Source organism: Cheilinus undulatus, linkage group 6 (assembly GCF_018320785.1).
Source record: "Cheilinus undulatus linkage group 6, ASM1832078v1, whole genome shotgun sequence".
In the NCBI taxonomy this organism is placed as follows: Eukaryota; Metazoa; Chordata; class Actinopteri; order Labriformes; family Labridae; genus Cheilinus; species Cheilinus undulatus.
This window is the reverse complement of record NC_054870.1, coordinates 3692945-3707166: the sequence shown is the minus strand read 5'-3', so window position 1 is coordinate 3707166 and position 14222 is coordinate 3692945. Positions and strand designations below refer to the sequence as shown.

General features: G+C 40.7%; 1 protein-coding gene across 3 annotated transcripts in view; it reads left to right on the top strand.

Moving 5' to 3' along the window:
• The window catches only part of piezo1 (piezo-type mechanosensitive ion channel component 1), a 127895-nt gene that overhangs the window by 73306 nt on the left and 40367 nt on the right, over positions 1 to 14222 (top strand). For 2 of the 3 annotated variants that reach the window (XM_041789292.1, XM_041789291.1), the window contains exons 13-25: positions 207 to 312; positions 742 to 923; positions 2008 to 2156; positions 2245 to 2403; positions 4523 to 4716; positions 4852 to 5018; positions 5158 to 5334; positions 7043 to 7168; positions 7647 to 7847; positions 8605 to 8809; positions 11313 to 11417; positions 11656 to 11812; positions 12057 to 12300. In XM_041789292.1, the coding sequence (XP_041645226.1) occupies positions 207 to 312; positions 742 to 923; positions 2008 to 2156; positions 2245 to 2403; positions 4523 to 4716; positions 4852 to 5018; positions 5158 to 5334; positions 7043 to 7168; positions 7647 to 7847; positions 8605 to 8809; positions 11313 to 11417; positions 11656 to 11812; positions 12057 to 12300 (2172 nt within the window). The remainder of the gene's footprint in view (positions 1 to 206; positions 313 to 741; positions 924 to 2007; positions 2157 to 2244; positions 2404 to 4522; positions 4717 to 4851; positions 5019 to 5157; positions 5335 to 7042; positions 7169 to 7646; positions 7848 to 8604; positions 8810 to 11312; positions 11418 to 11655; positions 11813 to 12056; positions 12301 to 14222) is intronic. The other variant, XM_041789293.1, reaches the window with a different exon arrangement.

Genomic DNA, 14222 nt, shown 5'->3' with positions numbered 1-14222 from the left:
CAGGCCGGATTCGAGCCCGGGCCGCCTGCGTACATGGGGAGCACCTTTAACCACTAGGCCACTTGCTCCCCCCAATATTTTTATCTTTGAACAATATTTTAATCACTTGGTATTTTTTTTTTTCTTTTGCTACTAGGTTAAACTTTTCTAAACTTCACTGAAATCTGTGTGTGCGTTTTCTAACGGTATCTTTTATTTCTCCTCAGCTTCTGTTCACATTAACATTCTGGCTGCTGGTTCGTCAGTCAGTGAAGGAAAACTTTAGAATAAAGAGAAAAATGGCAATACCACTACAGGAAGTCACTACAGGAGGTAAAACATCTCTCTCTCTTTCTCTCTTAATTCAATAGCCTTTACTTGCATGAAAAACATCAGTTCCATGCCAAAGCAATGTACAAATAAATTATGATGGTGGCAGAAAAGGGTATTATAATGATCAAAGACTTGGTTTTACTCTAAATTATGGGCACATTTTTTAAAAATAGGCTGGTCAATTTCATGGTGGTGGTTTAGTGACTGAGGTTCTTCTTTGGTCACATCAGCTCATTTAATATGATGCAACATTCGACACTGTTGCACCTCAGCCGGCAGATACGGAAGCTTCTGTTCATAGTTCATGCTGGTAAACTGAAAAGAGTCTCTGTTATTGTATAAAGGACAGGTGGTTAGAAGGTGCAGCTCTGTTTGTTTTTTCAAAATACCCAATCTCTCCTGCTCCCATGTCTGGAACCCCTCTGTCAGAAGAGAGAGCTGGCAATGAGTCGATGCTGAAGGTTGTCGGAGGCATGGTGATGAGCTCTTATGCCAAATACTGGATCTACGTGTGCGGAGGGATGTTCATCATGGTTTCCTTCGCTGGCAAACTTGTTGGATACAAGATCATCTATATGCTGCTGTTCCTTCTCTGCCTCTGTCTATATCAGGTAGGACCATCTGATGCATGCTGAGTGGATTTATAGCACTGGAAAGTTCTCCTTTTTACACAATGTTCAAGAATATCATCAGATTATCTGCATCAGGGGTTCTCAACCTTTTCAGCCCGCGACCCCCAAAATAAAGGTACCAGTGACCTGGGACCCCCAGTGTACCTGAAGGTGGCTGAACACAGTCATGCACATTCAAGAACAGTCATGTGCAGACAAGGCCGCCTATTAGGGGGGAAAAATGGAAGAGCTTTCAGGGGCCCAGCCAAACTGGGGGCCAGCAAAGTCATAGTCCATTGTAAAGTTAAGCTGTGGTATTTTATATTTGAATAATAACCACTCATATCAAAGAAACAAATTTAAATTTATTTGTGTAGTAAGTAGCCCTCTCAAAAATGAAAATCCTTTTGTTACACACAGAATTAAAATACACTAAAAGTAGCAGAAATGGGTTAGAAATGGCAAAAATAACCAAAAATGAATGGCAAAATTGGTTTAAGGAGCAAAAATTGGCATATTAGGTGGTCAAAGAGGATTCAAAAGTGGCTGAAATAGCATTAAAGTTGCAAAAATAGGTGGAAATTTGATACAATGTGATAAAATTTGAAATAAACTGACGAAAAAAGAGTCAGCTGAGGCAGAAATAGTCTGAAACTGGCAAAAATGGGCTTTTCAAATTGTGAAATGTGGCTTAAAAAGTGGTAAAAGAGGTTAATTGTGTCAATAATGTGTGAACAGAGCCAACAATAGGCAGAGAGTAGCAAGATTTTGTTTAGAAGTGGCATAAACATGCAGAAAAAAGTGGTGGAAAGGGATTATAATTGCCAAAAAAATGGATTTTAAGTTGCAAAAAAGTGTTACATTTGCAAAATTGGTGGAAAAGGGTGATGAAAATGGGTCAACATTAGGCAGAATTGGTGTAAAGTGGCAACAGTGTGATTCAGAAATATTCCTAGTTTTTATAAGGCATCTTGGAGACCCCCTCTCAGTGACTTGCAACCCCCAACGTGGTCCCGACCTCAGCACTGAGAACCCCTGATCAACATAATTCTCTGTTGTGATATGTATCTTGTCTATTTCACAGGTGTATTATTCTTTGTGGAGGCGTCTGTTGAAGATATTTTGGTGGCTAGTTGTGGCATATACTATGCTGGTGCTGATTTCCATCTACACTTATCAATTTGAAGACTTCCCCGGATACTGGAGAAACTTCACCGGCTTTACGGAAGAACAGTATGTTTCCATACCAAAGCTTGAGCTGGAATATAAGTCTGAAGTAATCAAGTTGTAAGCCCCCCCCCTCTGTGTTTTTTGTCCTCAGGCTGGCAGCCATTGGTCTGGAGACGTTTGCTCTGTCCGAGCTCTTCACCAGTATCCTCATCCCCGGCTTCTTCCTGCTTGCCTGCATTCTGCAGCTTCACTACTTCCACAAACCCTTCATGCGGATCACTGACCTGGATCATGTTACACCTATACACAAGTAAAACAGCTCACACAGTCCTGATATTCCTGCCCAGAAAAAAATGTTTTTAACTTCTTCTTTTATTGGGGCCAGTGTTGACATGTTTTGAGTGAAGTCCACTAAAAATATCAGGAGGATGATATCTGCAGAGATATCTGAAACATTGATGAATGTCATTTAAGATGAGGGACACAGGAATATAAGAACTTAACTAAATCTTTGTGAGTGGAAGCAAAATCATCTGCCTGGTAGAATCCTAACATACACCATATTGCCAAAAGTATTTGCTCACCTGCCTTAACTCACATATGAAGTTAAATGACATCCCATTCTTAATCCATAGGGTTTAATATGACATCGGTCCACCCTTTGCAGCTATAACAGCTTCACCTCTTCTGGGAAGGCTTTCCACAAGGTTTAGGAGTGCGTTTATGGGAATTTTTGACCATTCTTCCAGAAGCGCATTTGTGAGGTCACACACTGATGTTGGACGAGAAGGCCTGGCTCTCAGTCTCCGCTCTAATTCATCCCAAAGGTGTTCTGTGGGGTTGAGGTCAGGACTCTGTGCAGGCCAGTCAAGTTGATCCACACCAAACTCTCTCATCCATGTCTTTATGGACCTTGCTTTGTGCACTGGTGCACAGTCATGTTGGAACAGGAAGGGGCCATCCCCAAACTGTTCCCACAAAGTTGGGAGCATGGAATTGTCCAAAATCTCTTGGTATGCTGAAGCATTCAGAGTTCCTTTGACTGGAACTAAGGGGCCAAGCCCAGCTCCTGACAAACAAGCCCACACCATAATCCCCCCTCCACTAAACTTTACACTTGGCACAATGCAGTCAGACAAGTACTGTTCTCCTGACAACCACCAAACCCAGACCCGTCCATCAGATGGCCAGATGGAGAAGCACAATTCGTCACTGCAGAGAATGCATCTCCACTGCTCTGGAGTCCAGTGGCGGTGTGCTTTACACCACTACATCCCACGCTTTGCATTGCACTTGGTGATGTATGGCTTGGATGCAGCTGCTCAGCCATGGAAACCCATTCCATGAAGCTCTCTACCACTGTTCTTGAGCTAATCTGAAGGCCACATGAAGTTTGGAGGTCTGTAGCCATTTACTCTGCAGAATGTTGGCGACCTCTGCACACTATGCACCTCAGCATCTGCTGACCCAGCTCCATCATTTTACATGGCCGACCACTTGGTGGCTGAGTTGCTGTCGTTCCCAATCACTTCCACTTTGTTATAATACCACTGACAGTTGACTGTGGAACATTTAGGAGCGAGGAAATTTCATGTCTGGACTTGTTGCACAGGTGGCATCCTATCACAGTACCACACTGGAATTCACTGAGCTCCTGAGAGCGAGCCATTCTTTCACAAATGTTTGTAGAAACAGTCTGCATGCCTAGGTGCTTGATTTTATACACCTGTGGCCATGGGAGTGATTGGAACACCTGATTTCAATTATTTGGATGGGTGAGTGAATACTTTTGGCAATATAGTGTATCAATAACTTCAGCCTTGACTGCACTCACCAACGACTTCATTAGATGTACCTTTTCAACTGTTCAAAGCCATTCACATCCCAGAAATCAATGCATTGAGGCGTGCAGTACAATCCACACAATACACTGATGTTCAAACCAAGCAAGAGAGAGAAAAGCATCAAATACCCAGAGAGTGGAGCTTTAGTCCTTGTTCAGAAAAGAATTACAAGACTGGTTGGAGCAAATTAAGGCAACTGAAATAATGGTTGGTTGGCAATCAAAATAAGCAGGAGAGCATCTCTGAATGTACGACAGTATGAACCTTGAAGAAAGTGAGTTATAGCAGCAGATCACCCCAAACACACAATGACCCCAGGTCCATGTCTGATGATGTTTCCAGGTTGCATCAGAAGATGTTTGAACAAACCTTCCCCATTCTGATGTCAAACCTGCCAACATTAGGGTTTAAAAATCTGGGATTTTTAGGGGGGGAGGGGTTGTGTGTTGATGCAACATTTCCAGCTATGCGTGAGCCCCTCAGGTTTATCTTTGGTCTTTAAGTTTGGCAGGGACACAGAAATTTCTGTAGTGGGGATGTAAATTTCTTTATTCCTTTTTCTTATCAGTATAACTTATCTGCCAGCAGGAAGAAGAACATTCAGAGAGCAGCGCAGCATTGCGCTGATAATGACGGGGTTAACCTTGAAGAAGAAAACCTGGTGAGTGGTAATGATGGGGTTAACCTTGATGAAGAAGACCTGGTGACTGGTAATGATGGGGTTAACCTTAAAGAAGAAGACCTGGTGACTAACATTGATGAGGAATCTGAAGAGGAAGGTAAAGAAAATGGAGCCGTTCACATTAATGCAAATGACATTTTTTAACTGATCTTGTACGGAATGGTTTAAGCTTGATATTTCTCCCATTTATCCCCTCTTCATCTCTCTGTGTAACCCTCTATTCTTCATTCAGTGGATTTGATCCCCAGTAAGTGGGGTCTGGTGATGGATAGGCTTCTGGTTCTATCCAGAAAGTTCTCAGATATCCTCACCAAAGTTCAAGTGTTTCTCTGGAGGCTTCTGGAGCTCCACATCCTCAAGATGGTGGCCTTCTTCTCTGTTTGGGTTGCAGTTGAAGAGGTAATACTGCCAAAAAAATCAGATATTATACCCTCACTGTGAATGCTTCTAGTTATGTTAATTAGACTCTTTACCTCATGCAAATATGAAACGCCTGTAGACTACCCCATTGAACCTATCCCTGTCCCTTTGTCCACAGCCGTCTGTAATGAACCTGGTCCTGGTCGTGTTGTGGTCTTTGGCAATGCCTTACAGTCGATTCAGGCCGATGGCCTCTTGTCTGTCTACAGTCTGGGTTTGTGTCATCATCGTGTGTAAGATGCTGTACCAGCTCAGCGTTGTGAACCCTGTCGAGTACTCCAGTAACTGTAGTCTGGTAAGACACATGAACACACACTGATGCACAGATACCAGATATTAGCTTATGCTTTAAGAAGCCATTTCTGCAGGACTAACAGACTCAATGCCGAACAGATGGATATAACTACAGTGGTGTGAAAAAGTATTTGCCCCCTTTCTGATTCCTGAGTTTTTTGCATATTTATCACACCTAAATGTTTCGGATCCTCAAACCCATATTTGTATTTCACAGAGACAACCCAAGTGAATAGAAAATGCAGGGTCTGAATGATTATTTCATTTTTCAAGGGTAAAAAAAATCCAAACCTATCTGGCCCTGTGTGAAAAGTAATTTCACCCTATAATCAAATCTCAAATTAAGGAAAAAAGAATATAAATTCATAGACTTTTCTATACTTCAGGCAAAATGAATGATAGCTATCAACTGTAACAAAACTGATGCACCTACATTAGGTGGTTGGATTTAAAGTATGGTAAATTCAATGTCGATGGAGAGAATAACATACAGTGCTTAACAAATTTATTAGACCACCCTAGCCCTAACCAAAGTAAGGTTTATGCCACAGCTGCCCTAAATTAACAGCATTGGTAATTACCAACATCATTTTTTATGTTTCTGCAATGGTTAATACACCAATATGTAGAAGCTCTTTAACCCAAATGATATTTTTAATGCTAAAATAGAATTATTATTGTTATCCATGAATTTTCAAATTTACTGATTTCCAAAAAAACTGAAAGAACAGTAAAGCACATTAATGTTTCTCGATTAAAATGTCAAATTATAGTCTATAGTATATACTTGCATTCCTTAAGAGAAAATTTAGTTTTAGTGCTTGAATGTTATGCTTGATTCATTTCTGACTTCTCAGAGAAGCCCAGTGAGCCGGCTCAAATTTGGGTGAATTCAGTTTGCAATTCCTCATTCCTGTTCGAAGTGGGAAAACGTGGAGAACTCACTGAAAATGAAAGAGTCAGCATTAAAGCACTTCATGATGCTGGATGGTCTCTGAGACAAATATGACAGGTGGTCTAATACATTTGTTAAGCACTGTATGTATAAATGTACAGATATTTTTATTTCGTTTCTTGTAAATTAGTATTTGAAAGTGAGTATCTGATATTATGTCTGAAAGAGGCTGGGTGGGGTGGGTGTTGAATATATTCTTTTGTTATTATGCTTGTTTATGTAAAAAAGGAAAATATCTTCAATATACTGTCTGTAAATTTATTGTGGAGTATGCTACAAAAATAGAAAAACATTTTTCAAAAAAAACTATACAGAATAAATTGTAGGTTCTTTAAAAAATTAATTTGTAATTTCAAAATTTATCAAGAAATCAATCTTCCCACAAAAAAATACCGTTTTATGCCAAGATTATTGTGAAAAATAAAGTGAAAATTCACCCTTTTGGAGAAAAATGTCCAGAGTGATAGTGGAGGGATAAATTACCACCATGAAATTGTTTTTTGAAATGTAAAAAGATTAGATTCTAAACTTGCTGTCATAACCATGATTCATCTGCAACAGCTATAATTTGTATTTTAGAAAATCCTTTGCCAGCCTGAATATAAATAATAACCTTGAAGATGCTTTGCTGTTGTGCTTCCCATCAGTTCAGCCATCCAGGCTGAGGAGCTCAGGAATAACTACCTTCAGATGAGAATGTGCTCGTAAGATATTGTAGATGTATTTTAGTTTTTCCCTGCTTTTGTTCTTCCAGCCGTTAACCAATGAAACCAACCTGCTACCAGGGGAGATGCTGCGCTCCTCTCTGTATAAAGAGCCGATCGATCCAGCCAGATGGTTTGGAATCAGGAAAGATGCCACTGTACTCGGATACAGCAAGGTATAGTAGATATATGTTTACACTTGTTCTGTAGTTCCACGTTCTAATGAAGCAGATGCTTCAATCCAAAGCTCTGTAAAGTATAAGTGCAGCACAATCAAGGATCTAGACAGGAGGATGTGCAGGTATTTAGGCTTTATTTTTCGTTGCCACAGTACAAATATTACTGAAAAATCAACAAAGGGCATCCAAGGTCTCTGGCTGTTACCTTTGTCATTATTTCTGTAGAACTACAAGCAGAAGCTTTTACAAAATGTTTGTGATTTCTACTTCCTGTTTACATTGTGTGCATGCAGTGGCATCATGGGATCCATCAATAAGACTTACATGAAAGCAAACAGAAGTTTGGTTAAAGAGGCGATTCAAACATTAATATTTCCTCTATATGGACTAAAAGTCCGACTGCCTCTGTCTCTGAGGCTGCTGTCCTGGTTGAGCATGTTTTCTTAACATTAACATCCTGAATTCTGTTTTGCAGAACCATTTGATTGTTCTGATGTTGCTGGTTTTTGAGGCGACAGTGTATCGCCACCAGGCTCACCACTACCGCCAGCTCCAACGATCTCCCCCCAACATCCCTACTCTGTTCCCCAAAGCCACCAGGGACACTCTCAACAAGGGCATCATTCCCTGCTTCAAGTACCTGCTCAACTACACCTTCTACAAATTTGGATTAGAGGTATTTGGTAGAGCTCATATCCCCAGAGGGATCCTTAATGTTTAAAACTTTAATGTTGGTTTCACCTGTTTTTAACTGTATTTTAGAATAATAAGTACAGAGCCTGCTCACATTAGTTATTAATTTAAAAGAGAAAAATGACAGTTTCTGTTGTTTGTCAGGATGTGTATTTGAATCTATACTGTGCCTCTGCTATTTAATATTAGAAGGAAATAAATTTACACTCTTATTACTACAACTGATGCTGATAAAAATAAAAGTAATGATGGTAATTCTCAGTATGTAATTTAATATAACAATAAATCAGAAGGAGCATCATCATCAGAAGATTCCAAAGTAACGCGTTGCTCTTCCTTTATTTAAATGAACATTTGTGCAATGCAACAACTCCGCTTTAACACCCTTAAACTATGACTTTAGGTCATGTAGGTCATGACCTACACAACATGTCCGATTTTGACTGAAAATAATTTCCTCCAGAAAATTGTTGGTCGCACCCTTCAGTTTATTTGATCTTTGTCCTCTTATTTATGCTGGGCTTGTTTTTGTCTCTTTAAATGATCTATTAATTATCTATTATATTAAATAATCTATTTAAGTCAGTTTCTATGAGGATTAACATTGTGTTCATTCGTCTTTGTTTAATCTAACTTTTGACAAGTAAAAACAGAGAAACAGAAGTTTAACAGAAAATTGACTACAGTAAGAATTTAAACTGATGTTGTAATGATCATTTATTTTTCTTCTCTTTTTGAAGATTTGCTTTCTGATGACGGTGAACGTGATTGGGCAGAGGATGAACTTCCTGGTGATAATCCACGGCTGCTGGTTGGTCGCCATCTTGGTTAGGAGGCGACGGGCTGCTATTGCAAGGATCTGGCCCAGATATTGTCTCTTCCTGTCCATCTTTATGATCTTCCAGTATTTGCTGTGTGTTGGCATCCCACCTGCTCTCTGTATAGGTGAGTACTATCAGTGTGGACTAAATTCTGATGGCCTCCTGGTGAGTTTATGAGCTCAAATTAAGTCCTAAAGTGTATATCTAGTGAGTTTTTCTGAGTTCAGTACCAGTGGTGTGCACAGACTTTTTCAAGGGCAGGGGCGAAAAGAAAAAAGGGCACATACAGCCCTGTTCTCGCCACTGAAGAGGGCACTAAGTTTCCCGTGTTTTCGAGGGCACTTTAGACATGTTTATATGTTATACAAATGGCACATTATATAGCCTTAAAACAGACTAAGTAGACAGACTACTCAAGTTAGTTTGTGGTTAGGATCAGCATCCACAAGAACTGTGTAGATTCAATGTTGGACTGTGAAGAACACACAGAAATAAATAAATAAATCCCTAGTACTGATATGAGAGATACAAATATCTCTCTAGTTAGATGAATTTGTCTGATCGTGTCAGGTTCCTTTTAAAGAGCAGGTGTCTGAGACTCAGCCTGAGTCAAATTAAACTGGAAGGCAGAGACTTTGACCTGCAGATTTAAAAATCTGTCACCTGACCTGCTGCTGCAGCATTGTGATGTTGTTGACCACAGAATAATCAGAGAACATCATGATGTGCTTAAATGTAACCTGAAGAGAAAATGAGAAAATGTCATTTGTGTTGAGAATCTTGGATAAATGCAGTTCTCTGGATTTGAAACGTGTCTGTTTCCTCCGTTTCAGATTCTAGTGCTTTATGCAGTGTTTCCCAACCCTTTTTCCTCTGAGCCCCCCCTACAATTACCTAAGAAAAGAGGCACAGCCTCTTTTCTACAGCCTTCTGAAATCTTGATATCAAAATTTAATATTTTCTTGAAAAAAGCCTTGCGCCCAAAGGGTTAATAACCACTTTATCATGGTCTTAGTCAATAATTGCAAATCTAATTTTGGCAGCCTCGGAGCAGACAAAGACCCCACCCCACCCCGCCACCCATTAATCTTTGGCACTCCACTAGGGGGGTCCTGGACCCCCAGTTGGGAACCAGTGGCTTAATGTGTTCTTTGTCTTCCTTCAGTCAGTGTTTGATCGTCTCATGGAGATTTCCATGTTTCCTGTTTTATTTTGTAGCTTGCTTCCTTTGTGTTTGCCTTGGGTTCCCTCCACTTTAAAGGGGACATATGCAAAAATCACTTTTTCAGGCTTTTTTAACAAAAATATGTCCCCCTACCCTGTCCACAACCCCCTCAGGTACCAGAAAAATCCATTCCCTTCCACCCTCTTTTTTCTCCACCTTTCAAAAAATGTGTGCTGAAATAAGCCGTTCTCAGATTTTACCTCACATGGGGAGTAAGCACCCGCCCCCAGGTTTGGTTGGCCCTCCCCCACTTGGAGGAGAGTTCTGCCCTCCTCAGTGGGTTACCCTGCTGACTATGGTCTGAGAGATTGATGGCACAAATCCCAGTCAGGTCCTAAACTTTGGATAAAAGTGTCTGTAACATCAGGAGAGCCACATCTGTTTCCTGAGAGGGGTGTGGTCAGGGGTGGAGTCAGACAGCTCATTAACATTTAAAGCCACGGACACAGAAACGGCTCATTCTGAGCTGTGTGACTCCACCCCTGACCACACCCCTCTCAGGAAACAGATGTGGTCAGGGGTGGAGTCAGACAGCTCATTAACATTTAAAGCCACAGACACAGAAACGGCTCATTCTGAGCAGGGCTGAAACAGAGAGGTTTTAAGACATGCAAAAATCCAATTCTGGAGTGTTTTTTCATCAACAAACTCCAGAGGTATGTTTTGGGAACCTCTGAGACCAATATAAACTTGTCTTAAAAGGGTAAAATATGTCCCCTTTAAGAGCCCTCACCTGTTTCACCTGTGTCTTGTTTGTCACACCTTGTGCGTTTAGTGTCTCTGCTGCGCTCCCGCTGTGACAGTTCAACGTCTGTGTGTGTGTGTTCACCTCCTGGTGTTTTTTTTCATGTCTCTCTGTGTTTCATGTTTTCTTTGAGCCTTTAGGATGAAATAGTTCTACTTGGACTTTTTGATAACTCTGGAAACTGACTTAATGAAATAAACTTTTTTTGTTGCTCCTCTAAACCTAGTTCTGTTTTCTGCATTTGGGTCTGCTTTTTTCTTGTTTTTGCAATGATGACAGGTTGCATAATGCAACTGAGTTAATTTATAAGACTTGTTGGCTTTTTAATGAGATGTTTTTTTACTGTTGAGGAGGTTTGGATGACTTGATTTGCCCTTTATTCGTTCACCTTTACCTGTGGTGTTTGGAGCAGCTGGATCAACAATCATCTCTTTATGATTTAGTAGAGCAGCTGTACAGAATCTTGCAAATATTCAGGCTGCAAACCCTTGAAAGACAGTGGCATGACGATTCCTCATCTCTAACCCATCAAGTGACTGTGAAACTGTTATAAATGCAATGTGCGTTCTGTATAAAGCAATAGGTGTATCTAAGAAAAGCTTACCCACTTCTTCCTGCCAGGATTATAAAGTATTTTCTGTTGTCTTTGTCCTGCAGACTATCCCTGGCGGTGGAACACGCCTGTGTTGATGAACTCTGCTCTTATTAAATGGATTTATCTGCCCGACTTCTACACTGTGCCAAACTCCAAAAACCTCATAGGTCTGTTCGTCTTTGTTTGCATTTAAGTTTGACTTTCAAAGTCAATTTTCTAATACATTTTTCGCTAAAGAGAAAAAATAACAAGCTTTAAATGAATTAGTCCGACAGATACTAAACAAAATTAAGCCCAATCTTTGTATTAGTACTAAATTTAGTATAGTTATGTTATACTAAATGATCTCTGTGTTTAGTTTATATCAAAAGTTATAATGTGTTGTGTTTTAATGTCTGTTGACAGCGGACTTTGTGCTGCTGATGTGTGCGTCTCAGCAGTGGAAGGTGTTTGAGTTTGAGCACACAGAGGAGTGGATGGTTTTAGCGGGAGAAAACACCGATGACCCCGATCCGATGGAGGGTCGGCTCTTTAACCCTGCACCCAACTTCATCAACTGCAGGTAAATGGAGTGTATGTCTGTCTTTCTGTCACCCAGTCTGTTTCCTGTTGTCCCAAGTAGAGGCAAGTTTTTAAGAAAAAAAATCACCTTAAATAGATTATTTAAGGTGCAGTGGAATAGGTACTTAAATATCCCCACACAGAATCTGTCACTTTTTCGCAGCATTTTTTCTTTCCTGCTCTGCTGATCACTTATCATGGAGCCGGCTTCTGGACTGATTAAATCTGGATTTCTCTTTTTTTAGGAGTTACCTGGACATGGCCAAAGTTATGGTGTTTCGGCACCTTTTCTGGCTGGTGTTATCTGTGGTCTTTGTCACTGGAGCCACCAGGATCTCAGTGTTTGGACTTGGCTATCTTCTTGCCTGCTTCTTTTTCCTGCTGTTTGGGACCCAGCTGTTTGTCAAACCGTCCAGAACCCGCCTGGCTCTATGGGACTGTCTCATCATCTACAACGTGGCAGTCATTATTTCTAAAAATATGTTATCTGTGAGTAATAAGCTCATTTTTTGGTCCTGCTTTGTACATTTTACAGTCTTTTTTTTTCCTTTTTATGAAGATGTTATAAAAGCATCAGCTGTTAGGCAGAGTTACAAAAGTTTACAGATCAACATAATCAGAATTTTTTTTTACAGCTGCAGAAATTGTGTGGTCACCATTTCCACTTGCATTCCGAAAGTATTAAAACCCCTTCACTTTTTTCAGTTTTGTTATGTTGCAGCCTGATGCTACAGTTCTCTCATAAATCTACGCTCAGTTTCCCACCATGACAAAGTGAAAACAGAATTTAAGGAATGTTTGTAGTGTTCAGAACCTTTGCAAAAACACTTTAAATTTAGTTCAGGTTCTCCCCATTTCTCTGAATCTTTGCTTGATCCTTGATTGGAGTCCACCTGTGGCAAATTAATGATTAGACATGATTTGGAAAGGCACACACCTTTCTAGAGAAGGCCTCACAGCTGACAGTGATATCAGAGCAAAAACCAAGCCATGAGGCCAAAGGAACTGCCTGCAGAGCTCAGAGACAGGATTGTTGACAGGCACAGATCTGGGGAAGGCTACAAAAAACATTTCTGCTGCACTGAAGGTTCCCAAGAGAACAGTGGCCTCCAGAATTCTCATATGGAAAAAATCTGGCACAACCAGGACCCTTCTAAGAGTCGGTCACCCAGCTGTACCGAGCAATCAGGGCCTCAGTAAGAGAGGAGACCCAAGAACCTGATGGTCACTCTGAGTGAGCTCCAGAGATCCTGTGTGGAGATGGGACAAAGTTCTAGAAGGACAACCATCACTGCAGCCCTGCACTGATCTGGGCTTACAGTAGAGTGACTAGAAGCCTCTCCTCAGTGCAAAACACATGAAAACCACTGAGCTATCATATGGATGTTTTTTTTTTTTTTTTGCAAGCTCCATGCAGGCACACACTTACCTGATAAATACAGTGCCATGAGCCATCACACTTAAATGTTTCGGATCATCAAACCCATTTTTTTATCTCACAAAAACAACCCAAGTAAATAGAAAATGCAGTGTCTGAATGATTATTTAATTTTTTAAGGGGAAAAAATCCAAACCTATCTGGCCCTGTGTGAAAAAGTAATTGCCCCCCCTTGTTAAATCATGAGTTAACTGTGATTAACCACAGTTCTTGGAAAGCTGAGTTCAGTTTCACTGGCCATGACCAGGCCTGATTACCACCAGATTTGTTGTCAAGAAATCTCTTTAATAGAGGCTGTCAGACAAAGTGAAGTAGGCTACAGGATCTCAGAAAGAAACACATTATTCTAAATATATTCAAGAACAAATGAGAAACAAAGTGATTGAAATCTATCAGTCTGGAAAAGGTTACAAAGACATTTCCAAGGCTTTAGGACTCCAGCAAGCCACAGTCAGAGCCATTATCCACAAATGGAGAAAACTGGGAACAGTGGTGAACCTTCCCAGGAGTGGTCGGCCAACCAAAATGACTCCAAGAGTGCAACGACGACTCATCTAGGAGGTCACAACGAACCCAGAACCACATCCAAAGACTTGCAGGCCTCACTGGCCTCAGTTAAGGTCAGAGTTCATGAATCAACCATCAGAAAGACACTGGGCAACAATGGCATCATGGGAGAGTTCCAATGCCAAAACCACTGCTGACAAACAAGAACACAAAGGATCATCTCACATTTGCCTAGAAACATCCTGATGATCCCCAAGACTTTTGGAGAAATATTCTGTGCACTGACAAGACAAAAGTTGAACTTTCTGGAAGGTGTGCGGCCCGTTACATCTGGAGTAAAAATAACACAGCATTTGATAAAAGGAACATCATGCCAACAGTCAAACATGGTGGTGTCAGTGTGATGGTCTGGGGCTGCTTTGCTGCTTCAGGACCTGGACCACTTGCTGTGATTGATGGAACCATG